This window comes from Hypomesus transpacificus, chromosome 22 (genome assembly GCF_021917145.1).
Source record: "Hypomesus transpacificus isolate Combined female chromosome 22, fHypTra1, whole genome shotgun sequence".
Lineage (NCBI taxonomy): Eukaryota > Metazoa > Chordata > Actinopteri > Osmeriformes > Osmeridae > Hypomesus > Hypomesus transpacificus.
The window spans coordinates 9,561,472-9,578,462 of NC_061081.1; the positions used below are offsets into that span (position 1 = coordinate 9,561,472).

At 47.0% G+C, this 16,991-nt stretch overlaps 1 protein-coding gene across 1 annotated transcript in view; it reads left to right on the forward strand.

The window, feature by feature from the left end:
- Window positions 1–10,389: 10,389 nt before the first annotated feature.
- Window positions 10,390–16,991, forward strand: part of ctnna2 (catenin (cadherin-associated protein), alpha 2) — a 64,391-nt gene continuing 57,789 nt past the window's right edge. Inside the window, exon 1 of the mRNA XM_047045094.1 lies at window positions 10,390–10,464. Within this exon, the coding sequence (XP_046901050.1) occupies window positions 10,432–10,464 (33 nt within the window). The 5' untranslated portion in view covers window positions 10,390–10,431. The remainder of the gene's footprint in view (window positions 10,465–16,991) is intronic.

Genomic DNA, 16,991 nt, shown 5'->3' on the forward strand with positions numbered 1-16,991 from the left:
TGCCTGTCAGAGGGCCACATCAGAGAGGACCATGGTGTCCTTGTGCCGTGTGTTGCACAGCTACAGAGACTTTGTTCTGCTGTCACATGAGTCAGACGTCCCACAGAGAGCAGCCAGACCCCCCCACCCCCCCCCCCCCCCACCCATCTAACAGTGTCCTCTGGACAGAATACTCTGACACATGAGAGAGAGAGGGAGAGGGAGAGAGGGGGGGGGGGGGGAGGGGGGGGAGGGGGAGGGAGTAATAATATTGGTGGACAAGCCGCTCCAGCCTGAACATCAGAAGGACCGAGGACCAGTGCCTGAAGAGTTGGCAGCCAATTAGGGTCATCGGGAGGCATTTAGTTTGACTTTGAAAGTCATCCCATGTTTGTTTGCTGCCGTCTCTTTCGCTCTCACGCTCCCTGTGAAGCATCTAGCATGCGTTCGTTGATTGATTTGAGAGTGTCGTAGTGTCACAGAGACATCCAGAGAACCAGCAAGGGGGCAGGAAGTGTTCGGTGGCAGCTGCTGTTGCACGGCATCACCAGCTCCTAGGCTGTTGCACCGTTTGAGGAAGGAGAGATCTAATAACTCGGCGAGTCACTTGGTAAAATGACACGTCAACAACAGATGATATTTGAAAAGGTGACATCTGCCACCAGAAATGTTTGTTTCTTGATACCTGTGCTTGGGTGCCTGCGCATGTGTTTGTGTGTGCGTGCGTTCAAGTAAAATGTCAAAAAGAAATAACGAGGATGTTCACGTAAGCTTGTGAGGACAGAACCAGTCTGCCTGTTATGCGTGTGTGTGTGTGTGTGCTCATGACCACCTATCCACATGTGTTACCCACAGGCAGGTCTTTCATCCAAAGCAGAATGAAAGCCAGAGCAGAGTGCTGGCCACCAGCACGATAAAGCCTAGCGAGAGTGACAGCATCCCTTTGACACAACTGAGGGTGCTGTTATCAAACACCCCAGCTCTGCATTTCCTAAACCCTAATTAGAAATTAATCAAAATCCAACAAAGCCACTTTGATCACTCCCAATTGATTTTCTGAGATGAAAGCAGGAAAACATTGCAGCTGACAAACCAAAAGAAAGCACCACCTTAAAAAATCAGCTCCCCCAAAAAAATTAAATTGTACGCCTTTCATTTGACTTAAAAAGAACATAAGTTCTACTCCATAAAGTGAAACTGAGAACAACCACTTACAAAAAACCCCAAGAAGAAATATGTTGTTGTATTCCATGGTTCCAAGGCCAGGGGTTTCACAGTTGAAGTGAAGTGAATCTATTGTCTGCTTGGCTGTCTGTTTGGGCAGCAGACGACGGCAGCTAAATCCTGTGACAGCACAGAGAAGTCCCCAGCCCTGCTCACTCCCCAACGAGCTGCAGAGAGGGGAGAAAGAGATATCCTCCCTCCCTCCCTCCCCCCCTCCCTCCCTCCCTCCCCCCCCCTCCCTGTGCTACACAATGATCCACCTTACGCTTTCCTTGAATGTTTAACAACGCACTCCATTTCTCGCTCTTGTTCAGAGGCCAATCAAAGTCAATTATGACTGCTCTCTTTGACTGAAGTAGGCTGCAGCTGCTCTCTGCCTTAGCTCTCTGCTTTTTCCTCAGACAGTTAACTGTCAGAATTAGCATTATTGACCAGGTGCTAAACACCTCAGATTTACCCCAAATCTTTGCAGGGGTCTTCGCTGCCCCTCCTGTAGGCTACAGTCATAAACATTGGCAAAAAATTCTACCTCTTGAACAGTAACGTATTCAGCTAGTTAAGTTTTGAACACTGCTTCGACTTAACGTGAGCAAGGCTTAGGTCTCACGCTATCAGTAGCATCACCATCAGCAGACGACTAATTAGCAGACTTGATTAACCCTGTGGCATCACTCATGTCTACGGGCATTTCCAGGCGCACGTTTCAGCTCTATCAACCCCAGCCTCAGACTCTCCTGCCTCCGCACATCCCTGAGGACTCGTGAGGTAATTAAGACGGGTGTCTTCCAGAGAGGAGCCACGACCCTGTCAGAGGCCCAGTAAGTGAAGCAGGCTCTTTGGCGGGCTGGGGGGGCCACCCCTGACCCCCCTTCCCCACCCTGGGTTCTCCAGAGGACCCTAACCTGCTGGTTAGAGACCGGCAGAGCAGCTGTTTGGCTGACAGAGGCAGCCGGACGTGTTAGGCAGCTAATATGGCGCCCTGATGAACCAAGGCAAATATGTCTATTCGTATGTGCTGCGGTACTAATAGCATCCATTACTAAACTGTTTCCTATTTCCTTTGTAGGTCATACACAGACATCTGGTTGAGAGATCATGGTTAGGGCTACCAGACATTTTCCATGTTATTTTATACATCATATGGGTACATCGCACACTTGATTTCATTCAGTACCCTTTGCTAATGTGGCATTGCTTGAGATGTTGTTTTTCCAATCTATTTGAAGTGCAGCAGGCTAAGGTGATTGGACATGCCAGGGGTCTAGACAGAATTGTATATTTGTTCTGATCTTTTATCTTCCTCTGTACTTTCCACATGCATTATGTCGCTTTAGATAATGTGTCTGCTAAAGAATAAAACATATATTGGAAAATTGGGTACAGATAATGTGCTGCGCCTGGGATCGTGCTGCTCAACATTACACATTTATCTACATGGTGGGGGAGCAGTTTCAGCCCCTGCTAGCAGGACCTAGCAGGATGAAAAGGAGGCAGACTGGTTCCAGCTGTGTCTGGCTAAGCATCCCCCTCACCCCCTCCCCCTCCTCCCCAATCCCCACCGGTTCTGACTGATGGCACAGGAAGTAGGCTGGCTGGTCCACTGTAGATACTGTATGTGTTCGTTTAGGTTGTGTTTTGCCCGGAAGCCGTGGCGTGCTAGCGTTGTGACACGAGCGTTGCCTCTGCTTTATCTCTGCCTTTCTTTCCCTGTCTCTCTATCTCTCTGTTCCTCTGTATTCCTGTTCCTCTCTGTCTGTCTTTCTATCTCTCTGTTCCTCTGTTTTCCCCTTCCTCTGTCTGTCTCTCTATCTCTCTGTTCCTCTGTATTCCTGTTCCTCTTTGTCTGTCTCTCTCTGGTTAGCATGCCCTGCCGTCCGCTTGGCCCTGGTTGAACAGTGTTCCGAGGCTCAGTACAGCGCTCTCTTCTCCCTCTCTCCTCCCTCGTTCGCCATCCTAATCCCCTACTGCCAACATGCTATCAACCCAACCCCACACAACAGGTTGAGTTTTACCTTGGATTTCAAAAAGACACGCTTATCGTGTTCCATGCCCCCCCCCCCCCCCCGCCCCCTCACTCACCCAAACACACACAATTCCCTCAATTTTTCTTAAATCTGGTAATAGAGGACTGAGGTTGTCATGCCAATCCCCAGTGACTTGTACGGAAATCCAAGGTTGGGGTTTTGAGTGTGTCATATGCTATGCTGCTGTTTGCTTCACTCAGTGGGGTTGTTGCAAAACGTTTATTTTGTTTGTCAGGAAGAATGTGTGTGCCCCCAGAAGATGGTGCAAAGCCATTTTTCTCAGCAGCATAATTGCGTTTTTCTGCAAAAAACCTCACTTCACAAGCAAAGAGAGGGTTTCCGGAAACCTCTCTGTTGATGGGAGACATCGATGTACACATAAGCACACACAAACACACACGATATGTGACAATTTGGGATGGAGGCAGAAAAAAAATTAAAAATGCTCTTGTTTGGCTTGGCTGCTAGCTGGTCAAGGTTTCATCTTGCAGGAGCACTAGTGTCGTGTAGCTCTGGTGGGGGGAGCGGGGTTAACCGGAGTGTGCTTCAAGGGAGGGGTGGGGGGTGGGGCTGGGGTGTGGCAGAGCCACACCTGGAGACGGGGGTAGGTAAGGGGGGGGGGGGGGGGGGGGGAGGGGACCTGTGGTTTTGAGCTGGAGGTTAACAGTCCACTCTCCCAGTCTCATCACCCCTTTTCCTGATGGTGCTTCAGAGAAGGGCTGATATGGATGTATACCACCAACCTTTCTGTTTGGAATGTGAGTTTGTACTAAATTAAACCACTCTTAAATACAGTACAGGACATCTCCACACTGTAGGTGTGTGTGTGTGTCATGACTTCTAACCCGCTGCCTAGCAGGGTCAGGTGTTGGTGACAGACTGATGGCAGGAGTCGAATACCATTTGTCTGACGCACGGCAGGGACTGATATTTCCCATGTGCCCCTGGGATGGCGGGCTGAGATCCCTCAGTGCCTCCAGACAGCACATAGTCCTGCTGATCCATCACACGGGGTGCAATGAAAGAATACATGAAAGAGAAGGAGATGATGAAATATGATTACGTCCCCCCAGTTCAGAACTGGGTTTTTTTAACTATTAACTGGTCAGTGTGTGCGTGTGCGCGTCTCACACATGTATGGATACCCACACGCACTAGTACACACATGTATTTGCAGTGTGTGTTCTTCAAGCACAGGCAAAACAAGACTGAACACATTTTGTTTCTTAAGTGCTTCAGATCATTTTTCCCTCCAGTTGTTTTTGTTTTGTCTGCACTTTGTGTCCATGAGTAGTGCTTGCAACACTCTCCTTCTCCAGGATATACACACACACACACTAAAGCATGTATCAGTGTTCAAAATAGCCAGTTGCTCTGTTTGATAAATAGGCATCTCTTGGCCCTTCAGTTTAAACAGAGTGTGTCAGTAGTGTCAGGAACCTTCCATCCCTCTTTCATTTTTCTCTATCCATCCCTCCCCATACACGTTCTCACCCCTCTCACGTCGTTCTCTCTCTACCCACCTCTCCTTGCCTCCCTCCCCCCCTCCCTCTGTCCCTGCCTCCCTCCATCCCTCCCTGCTTGCCATTCAGTGCAGGTAGTCTACAGGCTACGTTGCTCCAGCTAGACTGAGCTACTGCTGCAGGATGGTTTCCTTTTCTCCTCAACTTTCCCTTTTTCCTCTCTTTGCCCCCTCCCTCTTCTCTCCCCCCCCCCCCCCCGCCCCTTCTAAACAGGCTGCTTGGTTAGCTTACCTCCGGGGGCAGTGCTGAGGATGTGTGAAGGAGGCTAAGTAGCAGCAGTCTAGTGGGTCCCTGACCCATGACCCTTATTTAATCACTCTCATCAAGGCTGAGGGCACACACGCACGCACACATGCACACACACGCACACAACGGCACCGAGGAACCATTGTCTCTTTCATTATCAGCACATTCAACGTAACCTCTCTCTCTGTCACATTCTATCCTTTCAGAGGCAGGGAAGCGTGTGTTTTCTGTGTTTCTATCCTGTAATCAAGCTGGCAGATAGCCGTCGCCGTGACTCCACCAGCTAGTAGCTTCCACTTAATGAGAACAAGTCAGATTGTCTCATTTCCCGCTCCTACTAAGGGAGCTCAACTTATCTTAATGAGCATCTGGCAATTGGCTATCCATTATCTACTGGTCTCCAACATGGCTGCTCTCTCTTCTCTGTTTATCTCTCTCTTTCTCTCTATCTCTCTCTTTGTCTCCCTCACTCCCCACCTCAGCTCTAAGACAGTCAAGTTAACCATCCAGGACAGTAATTCTACATCTCGTTGCCTCTTAATCAAGCGCCTAAATTGATATAATTTAGCACACTGAGCCATGGAGCAATAGAGGGATAAAAAAATAACTTTCGTGTGGAAAAATATATCTTCTTCCTCTATCTTTCTCCCTCTCTTCCCTTTTCCCTCTGTTCCACGTGTCCCCCTTCATCTCTTTATTAGACCAGACATCCTACAATGCACTTAGGCAATATAGTCTTAGACAGTGAACCAAAAGCCTTACTAGGGAATAGTTTTAGGGGAGGGGCGGTATGTGTTGATGCTCTCTTCAGATTTGTCTTTCACTCCCCCTCTTCCTTCCTCCCTCCCTCTTACTCACACACACACATGCACGCACACACACACAAACACACACACACCCTAGGACTTTAGAGAATTAAAACCAGAACAAGAAATACAAATAAATAGAATGATAGAAATGGACAGTAATATTTGATAAATGGGATGTGTCCCCAAAGCCCAACATGTGTATTCCATTATGCCATACGCTGTGCCACAAATCATCACATCATGACAGGTGGGGTCCCTACTGTGCTGTTATGTCATAGCTGTGTGGGGATTCATGAGGACACACACAAATCAGTAGTTTGGACTTAACAAAGTACAGTTTTAAAGTTTAACAAAAATCACTCACTTAATTATTGGCATACAGGTTCACACACACACACACACAAACACAAACACATAGACATACCGTAAACAGACACACACACACACACACACACAGGGCTGTCATGTGGCCTCACTCTAACAGGCTTTAACCTATGATTCATTGGCAGGGCCCACTGTTGACAGAGTGGGTGGACATTCATGCGTACATAAGTTTTAATTTATCTTTTTTTTTTTTATCCTTTTAAACACCAGCAGCCTGATATTAATTCCTGCAGGCCTGCACGTGTATGTGGCGGAGGGGGCAAGGGACATAACTACAAAATAAATGGCCTTCTAAAATGTATTCATATTTATAATGTAGATATAACGATAAACAATGTAGCTACACAATATCATTTGTACACATATAGAAGTAGTATGAGGTACAGATTGTATTTAATTAGAAATGTTGAACCCGCTTGGGGGTGGCCGGCAGGTGAGAAGTTCTAACTGTGAGCCACAAAGGAAATGCACAGTATTTCTTTTCTGGTACTTATTTTATCCTATTAATTTTCAATAATTGTCCAGGTGTGGGGGTGTGATGGGTTTCTGCGTCCTTGAAGAATCCAGGTCGCTCAATCAGACTTAATACCATCTGCTTAACACATATTTGGGAGCTTGGGGATGCAGGCCAATGTGATTATTGATTAAATAAAATTATGTTAAAATGGGATTTTTGCTGTTTCTACAGATTGGAATTAGGATGACCTCATACTAGTCGGCATTGTGTAAAAAGGGAAGGGCCAAGTGTTTGTGTGACCCTGGGCCTTTTTCTATGTCAGGCTGTATTTTGAGAAGTGGTTCTCGGTTTAAGAAGAGTAGTGACTCTGAGGAGCCCTCTCAAGTCCTCTCACTCAGTCTGCTTTTTCATTCTGGCGAGAGCTCTTTAATCCTGCACCCTCCCTCTGGCTCTTAAATGACACATTAGCATGTTGCTCTCCAGGCAGCCCAATGACTGATGTAGTCTGGTCTGCCGTTAAGACTGCGGTTTGTGTGTGGGTGAGTGTGTGGGGGTGAGTGGGTGAGTGTGTGAGTGTGTGAGTGTGTCAGCCCTCGTGGACACCTTCTCCCCTCGTCCCCCTGGTGCAAGAGGATCCGCTCTCACACACGGAGCATGGAGTACAGCGCAAACACTGATTAATCTACTGTCACACCCGTCTCACACACACACAGACACACACACACACACACACACACAGACACACCCCACCAGCTTCACACACCTGCCAGCCTGGTGTGATGGCTGGGCTTGCCTTGTTGAATGTGGGCCTCTTGCCCAGGCGTATCCGTCCCGTTTGTGAGCCTCTCCGCTCGGTTTGGTGCATCGCCCTGCGCGCCAACATATGCAGTGCTTTATTACTGTTAGGACACACACACACACAGCCTGACCGCGGGGGCGGAAGACAAACAATTCATTCCCAATGTCATAACGTCTATATGGAAACCCATGCAGTCGGGTGCCTTGGCCAAGGACATGGCGGCCATGTTTCATCCGGAACAGGGATTGAGATCCGTCTTAACGACAGCCCCCGGTACAGCGTCACTTCAGCTCCACCGATCCCCATCACGTGTGTACGCACCCGTGGCCCCACGGGAGAGAGGTTCTATTGAGACATATGTCCGGCCCCTTATCAACACCCCGGAGCCCAGAGGGCCTCTGTGAGGCAGAGGGACAGCAGGGCGGGTTAGCTGTCACTCTAAATACCTTGCGTACTCATTGCATGTGTGAGACTGGGGAAATGGCAGTACTATGTGCTGTAGACATCTGCCACAGTGACACACTGGCTAGATATGCAACCACCCTTTCACTGTACTACCTAAAAAGTGTTACTTTGTGTCTTTATTTAATTATTGAATTGGTTAAAGAATATTTGTGGTATTTAGAAGTGATTGATTTTATTTTGGGATTGTATTTTTTTCTTTTCTTTTTTTCTCCTAGTACAGGAATGTACATTGTTCCTTTTTCACAAACTAGGCCAGTTCTACTACATTACCCAGAGTTCAACACCTAGGCCCGGCAGCGGATTGCACCCTGCGGACAAAGAAGTCCCTCAAGACATTATATGTGATGTCTCTTGACAGCCGGGGGCGTTGGAAATGAGTGTTAACACTCTGACGACACACAACTGGCCCCTCCATATGGTTGGAGGTCGTTCCCAGGCTAATGGGGAAAAATCTAGTTTATAGGTGGCTGATGACACACACTCGCAGGAACCACAGGAAGGGAGCCTTTTCCTAATCGACAGTCTGTCTGACGTGGACTTGCGTGAGTGTGTGTGTGTTCAGGTGTGTGTGTCCCCGTGTGTGCAGGAGACCAGACCAGGTTTGTCATGGCTTCCCCAGCCAGATAATGAGCGAGTTAAAGTGGAGTTTTACAGTGTGACAATCCCTTCTGCTCACAGCCCATGTGTAGATGACCTCACAAACCAGACATTTCGACCCCTGCTAACAGAGTAGTGGTGAGCACCAAGTCTGTCCTTGATAAGATGATGATGTTAACATGGTAGATTGATTGTCAGGGGTTGCCAAGCAACCACACGTTTAATTCTGTGCATCGATAAAGTGTGTTCGACAGAACACCGCCATACCAAAGCAGCCGGCACTCTGCACTGCTGTCTGTTGATATAATTATCCACGGTTTACAATTGTGCTTGTATCATGTATCAACTGTGGCGATTCAGCCCATCTGAACAACTCTGGCCTAGACCCAATCCTCCCCTTGAATACCGTTCTGCATGGACATCTATTTAAGTTTGGTTATCCACACAAACGCAGCCCTCCCTCCCTCCTTCTGTCCTCATGGCTGATTGTGGGGCACAAGGGCGTTAGACAGCACAGATGATTCCCCCCCGTCCCTTGACCACTTACCCTGGCTTGCCAGACACCATCCACGATTCAATCACCCTCTATCAAGGCTGGTCAGAGGGCCCACCCACACAAACACACGCACACATCCACACACACACTCATACAATATGTACACTTCTGGACAAACGCACACACATGCATTCTACATTCAAAGCAGCTCCTCTAAATCGCATGAGATGAAAAGTTTTTTTTTTTTCATCATATGGGACCCTGTTCGCTCTAAGGGGTCAGCTACCGAAACGACAGCAAGCTATCGGGCAATTAAGAGACCGCTTTGAAATCTCAACACCATGGACTGGAATGCAATCAGTTCTGATGCCTTCTCGGTAGACTGTACAGTTTTTACCCTACAGTCATTCCATGGTGAATTACCCCCAGCTCTGATCCACTACCTGCAGTTTGTGGCTCCAGACCACCTGAACAGACTGTCTTTTTTTTCTTCTCTGTTCATCTAGTGTCCGCCTACTCTATAAAGGTTTTTTGACCTACCACATGTACCTCGACCCCCCTACCACCATCACTCTAACCCCTCCATCTCTTGCATCACTCCAAGGCAGGAACACTGAAAAGAGAGAGTGAGGGAATAAGATAGACAGAAGTGGGTGAGGGGGGGGGGTGATACTGTCCCCTAGGGAGCACTGACTCAGCCAGCTGTGGGCTGTCTGGCTAAGAGGCCCAGGGGAGTTGGAGCGGGTGTGGGAGCTAAGCTAACCCAGCGACACAGCGACCTGTCCCTCACGCCTTCCAGTTCACCTCCAAGTCACGGGGGCTAACAGTATGTTACCGCATTAGCCTCCTCTCTTTCAGTATTCTGACAGAAACAGAGACGACTTGAAGGGACATGCAATAAGCACAGAAGCAGGAATAATATGGGGGGACTAGATTGACATGAGCTACTTAGCACGCTGCAGTGCATGCTGTGCAGTTGGTTGAAACCAGTTCCTTCATTTTTCAATTAGCACATTGCTCTGGAAGGCCATGTTTTTGTTCTTGAGGAACTTCTTTTCAGCTGGTTTATTTCCCTTCATTTCTTAGAAGTCTGGCATACCTTGGTTATTAGTCTCATGTGGTTGTTACTGTAGCACTTTGCTATTGTGGTAAGGCCCCATAGCTGTGCTGCTCAGGGATGCTCTTAGTAAAGAGCAGGTAAAGCCTGAAATCTTTGAAATGCCTTTCATAACTTTGGCAATTTCATTTGAAGGGAAAAAACGAATAGCATTTCTGTTCTCCCAATGTAAAGTGTGTGTATGTTGATGCGTTCCATCTGTGAGTGCTACCTGAGTAACTCAGCTAAACTAACACCTTATTTTCTCTTCTCCTATCACACAGACTGGCAGAAAAGAGAAAGGTGACCCTTTGAACTCCGCCATCGACAAGATGACCAAGAAGACCCGCGACCTTCGCAGACAGGTAGGTGCCATGCTGAAACACCTATAGCAGCACTGAGTCAGAGAGCCCTGTCATTGGCTCAGACCCAAGCCCCATGTTAGGTCTGAGCCTATGAATTCCGTTTTGTACTCCAAGCACAAATCCATTGTAAGTTGGGACTAAAACATTATTTAATTACATTTACGTTTACATTTATTCATTAGCAGACGCTTATATCCAAAGCGACTTCCAAGAGAGAGCTTTACAAAAAGTGCATAGGTCAATGATTATAAACAACGAGATAGCCGCAAAAAATATTGCAGGACGCCAAAACATGAGCATACATTGTGATAAGCAACCAAGTGCCAATGGGAAGAAACATAAGAGCAAGTAGTTAAACAAGTTACAAAATAAACAACATGAACCTCAAAAGTGCAAGAGTGTACCTGTAGGAAAGCAAGCAACAATAATATAATCTAGTTAACTCAGTTACAACTAACCAACAAGTTACAACTAACCAACAAGTTCAACAAGTCCCTCTGTAAGTTTCAATGCTGAGACTTAAAAAAACATACCAAAAGATCACATCTCCATTTGAGATTCTGTTGACCACTCAAGGTAGACTCACAAAGTAAACTGCCTTCCGAGCACAAACTTCCATCATCCATGATGGCTCAAAAAGTCTTTTTGCACTTATTGTATAATTGGTTTAAATAATTATTTGTATTTTAGCACACTGCTCCCTCCGTTAGTTAGAAGTCTATGTGCAGCACAGCTCCTTCCTCACTCGGCCTAAAGAACCCAAATGTTCCTGCCTTTCAGTATTATTGATTACAGCCACCTGGAGCTCTGGTTTCTAACACCATAATCAGCAGCTGGGCTATTACCTCCCAAACTACAATGTTTCTGTGCAGTTGTGGCTAAACTAGGAGGGCCCTAACCCATTTCTGTTTAGTGACAGAGATAAAAAGTGAAATGGATACTTTTTCACTTCCAAAATGTTCAAGAAAATGCTGTATTCTCTATCTACCTATGGTAGTGTACTTTAAAAAAATCTTAGAATGGAAAAACAATATGAACAAATGAAGGAAATGGGCCTATATAAAGCATGTACAAAATAGATTTGTTTGTTAGATTTGAAATGAGAACTACTTTTCGAAGACCTTATACAAAGCAACATGTATCTCTGCTTATTAATATTTTGTGCCGAGCCTCACTGTTTGCATCTACATTCAGCTTGAAGTATAAGACAACGTCATTTCAAATCCCATTACCCAGGACTTCCAAATAGGTGTTTAACCCAGATAAACAACATTGCTCCACAGTGGTAGAGAGGCCCTGCCAAATTTGTGTTTGTGTGTGTGTGTGTGTGGTAGGTGTGTGTTCACATTCCCTCAGTGCAAGTGTAGAGACACACAGATTGACACCTCTATCGTCCTTGTCAAGAGAGAGGACTGTACAGAGAGAAGCACTGCAGCGCTCAGCTGTCAGGATCACCTAATGGCCTTTTAGAGTTGATCATGTGACTTTCAAACCCTACTGTCTGCTGTCACTGTGAACGGCCCCCTCCTTCCCCCCTCACACTCACACTCACACTAAATGTACTTGTACAGAAACATCATGAAACTTGGTCTCAGTAGCTAAGCTTTATATGAAGCATGTGTGCTACACTCTGTCTGACACAAATACACACACCATTGCGTTCTCACTCCTGCGCATGAAAACCACACAAGGCGCTCATGCAATCCCCCACAATATGGCACATCTACAACGCTTGACCGAGCAGTACTGAAAACACGGCATATTCAAACGGCAAGATATACAGGGGGTTTAGATTGCAAGTTTAAGTGAAAGGCCCTCTATCAAATGTTTCCCCCCACCCAGAGTAAATCTTGATTGTGCAAACACACATGCGCTAAAAGTGACCCACACAGGTCAAGAATTACTGCCTCAACACTCGCTTGTTTTCTCAGTGGCAGGGGGGGGGGGGGGGGGGGGGGGGGGGGGGGGAGGTTTGCTTCAGGCATAAATTACCCTTAGATCCCTCTGCACCGTGAGAAGACCGCCTCCACCGCCAAGGTGCGCCTTGCGGCGAGCCAATCCCCACGTGACGCTGCTCTGCTCCGCCCACCCTTCCATTACATCCACATTTTTACATTTCATTTATTTAGCAGACATTTTTTATTCAAAGTCCCACCTTTCCTTTTTTAATCTCTTTCATTTCCTCTCTACTCCTTTTGCTGGTAACCTTTGCAATTGCAAAGGTCTGTGGACCAACTGCACAGGTGTACCTGACTGTAGTCAGGCTGGTTGTCAGGTAGACAGCCAGCACATGACCTCCCAGACAAATACACCAAAAGAAGGGAGGATAGCTGTTTACAGATTTGCAAGGCCAGCCATTTTTAATCCTCTTAAGACATTTATGTCATTATCTATCGCTGTATTAAAGCGCTAGAGATGTTTATTGCATGACTTTTTATGGCACAGTAAAGTGGTTTAAAGGAAATGAAAAATGTTTAATAGTCCTGATTTACTCGCTTAACTTGCCCCCCTCATCCCCCCCTCCCAGTCATTTTACCCCCCCCCCCCCCTTGTAATTTTCCCCATCACTTCTAATTCTTGCATAAACCCCACTCTCTATCTGGTGGCATGTGTATGGAACAATGTTGCTCTCAGGGCAGAGCAGTAGTACATTGACTCCAGACTCATCCTCACCTGAGGGCTGCCTCGACAGAAATGAGCGACTCCCAAAAAGAGCTGTTCAAAAAGTCATTATTATATTATATAGTCAAACAGATTTCTAATAGTAATCCCACTTGGCTGAACTTGTATGCATGTCGTGTAACTCATAAACGGTGTCAGGCTACAGGTTTGAACTGTTCAGGGGAAAGAAGTGATTCCTTTCCCGTGTGTGTGAGAGAACACAAAGGATAGTACAAGTGCATATATAGCAACAATCCAGCCAATTGGAAGTATATGTGTAGTGATTTTTTCCTACAGTTATAGGAGGTGCAAGGTAACATTACCATCTCATGTCACCAGCAGCAGCTGTCATGCGAGCTGAATGAGATCCGCCCATCTCGTCACCAGACATATGTACCCCACATCTGCAAATTATAGCCACGGGAACAACTAATAGGATCCAGCTTTGATCCGCCACAGTATTGATTAAATGAGAAAACCAGGCACATAGAATGAAGTTATCAGTGAATAAATCCTTGTGATGGTTCCAGCGGATCCAGAGAGTAGCTGTGATGTGGCGTAGAGCAGCCACCTACCGTCTCCAGACGGACTTCTCAGCAATCACCTGTCCCAAGTGCGGAGCGCCCGTGTGCGCCGGCTGGACGGCCGCTGACACGTCCTTGACTTTCAGACCAAAGGTGTCTCACAGTGATTCAAAATACGACCAAGAAATCTACAACAAGAAAATGAAATCCCCCTCCCCTCCCTATTGTTATCTATACGGGTTCTGCTCCGTGACTTCTCCAGTCATGTGGCTGAGGGACTGGTGTGTGAGTCTCCAGCCACGCAGAGCTTTGAGCCTCCTCCAGCCTGCAGGCCTCCAAGCCTGCGCTAGCTTATCCAGGATACTGGTTAGGTCAGCCATGCAGTCTGACACAGTGTTCTGCACACAGACTAACAGGCCCAGGGAACGAGGAAGCAGGGACCCATTGATTCCAGAGAGACAGAGGAAGAGCGAGGGGTAGCGGGGAAAAGAGAGAGAGAGAGGTCTGGATCTTATTTACAGCCCAGTGGCCTCGCTGTGTGATGGGGAATGTGAGCCACTCTACAGAGCTTTGTTAGGGAGTAGAAGACCAAGGTGGAGAGAAGCGGCTAAACTGGTCTTTGTAAGCAAATACCATTTCCAAGCTCCTGTATTTTAAGGGTACTTCACATATCTATCAATGAATATAATACAAAAACATTTGTATAACCTTGTGAAACATTTAAAAAATGTACTCCAATTCTATTCAGACAATCAAGCAGTTGCACCAACAATTACACCCCCTAAACAAGAGGCCTCTGGAGGCCAGTCCATATTCTTTGTTTGGACGGCAATTTGAGGCGGCTCGTTAATCCAACTCATGGTCAAGAGAGACAATGGCACATGGCAACACACACACACGTACATTATTCACACACACATCCTGATATCTACAGCTCAATAGTGCATTAGTCAGGCCTCTTTAGCCGAGGACTCTGGGAGGTGAAGTTCAGTGGACCCCTCTGACAGACCCTGCAATTTCCCATACTGCCCTGCTCTGATGGCCCCAACTGGCTCTGTGTGCCTTTAAGACTGGAGGGGTAATTGTGAGTGAGAAAATGACTGTATGAGGGAGGGGGGAAGGGGAGGGGGACCTAAGAAAAGAAAGGAAAGTGATGGAGAGAGTGGGAAGTGGAGGGAGGCAGTACGAGAGAAATAATACAGAAAGAACAGAGAGCGGGAGAAGAAGAGGGGGGGGGGGGGTGTACAGGAGGTACATTTAGCATTCCAGCTGTTCTTCGCCTGTGATGAAAAGGACTAATTGGGGTTAAGAAATAAGTGGAGGACGTCCTGTGAAACCAGCCTCCACCTCCCAACATCACTAAGGACAGACCTGAGCCTGGCCCCTGCTCTCTGTAACAAACACCTGCGTCATGTCAGGTCTTTCAGGGGCCTCACCTGCGTCATGTCAGGTCTTTCAGGGGCCTCACCTGCGTCATGTCAGGTCTTTCAGGGGCCTCACCTGCGTCATGTCAGGTCTTTCAGGGGCCTCCCACCATCAACAACCAGTTTCAACAAACCAATTATCAAGACAGAAAAGAAGGTAAAAGTGGAACACAACAAGCCATTCCTCCAATTGTGTTCTTGATGTGTTCATTATTACAGATGTTGGATGATTGGTTTGGAGTAGTGTGCCGAGGGGTGTGGGAGAGGGAGGGGTGTAGGAGGGGGAGGGAGGGAGGGGTGGGGTGGGGGGACAGCTGTGCTGAGCTGAATGCTGTGCTTTGTTTCCACAAACAATTAGAAATCCCAGCCATCAGCCTAGATAGGCTGCAACACATTAAAGATTTTCATCAAAAGTACTGTACTGTACTTGAGGTCATTGTTGGCAATATTGCAGTGTCATTTACCAAGATAAGGAAGAGAGAACAGGAAGAAGATAATAAGTGTTTTCACCTTTATTTACAGTCAGAACAGGAAGTTGAATGAGAAAGAAGCTGCACTGAAAAATGACACGGCATGTCAACCAAACAGATGGCAGTGCTGTCAGCAGGGTTTGCCCTCCAGTGAGCCCCCAAACACACACGCACACACACACACACACACACACACACACACCGACACACACACACACACACACGTGTAATGGTGCACCCTACATAAACACAAAGACATTGACACACAAACATGCTCACTCTCGTGCCATCTCTTTCACAGTCAAACATACATGAGCACACATCCTGCGAGGGCTCTTCCATAACAGTCTGCCAGTCTCTGAACTGCCATGAGGGATAGATGAGATGGAAAGATGGAGGGAGGACAGAGGGAGGAGTGATCGAGTCATCCATAACATTGGTACTCATTATAGAGCTGAGGCATATCCATCTTTCTCTCCCCGGCCACGGCTCAGTAGCTGTATGTGGTCCTGTAGCTGTAGCATCACTGGTTTCTCTCACCTGGGTTCAACAAGGTCGTACCTGCACATGGGTTTTCAGGCCAAAGTCCTCTTACAGTACGTCTCCAATATCTCTCACCCCACTCTCTCTCTCTCTCTCTCTCTCTCTCTCTCTCTTTCTCTCTCTGTCTCTCTCTCTCTCTCTCCTCCACTCCTCCCCTTCTCCCTTGGTCCCTCACCTATCATCCTCACACAGACAGCCAATATCAAATATGAACACTATTACTTAATTTTGATTTGCACAGGCTGTTTTCCCAGCCACAGCCCGCCCGGCCATTTATCCTGTGATTGCTCTTGACATTTTAATAAGAAACTTTCCGACACTGACCCCAAGGCACCTCAGGCTATCTGGGCTAAATCACAAGAGCAGCGCACGGGAGTGCCGTGGGGAATACCACTCGGAATGCTACTTTTAAAAGTCCTGCAATGATTTTTGTTGTCCCTTTTCATAATTGGATTATCCTTGTTTCCTCTCTGATAGGTACCTCTTTTATTTATAATTGTTTCCATCGTGTGTGTGCATCTGAATCGGCCTGTGTTTGTGCATGCGTGTGCGTGTGAGCGTGTTTGTGTGTCTACACAACCATCGGTGTTGTTTGTGTTTGTGTAAATGCATCCATCTCAGATGTGAAGTCTACATGCACCATGCCTAGCACCGGCTGGCACAATATTCAGTGGCATGTTATGAAACAGAGACAGAGACTGTCATGAAGTATCCCTTAGATCTGTTCCCTCTGACATCTGTGTTTGTGTATGAACAGGTCCCTAATTCCCCCGCCCTTTCCTTCTCTTCGCCAAAGAAGAAGAACCTCACAGTTTCTCATAAAGAAAGCACATTTGCTAAATAAGCTGCTTATCTCATTTTTGAAGATCACAAACACTCAATTTTATCAGTGAACTGTGGCGATA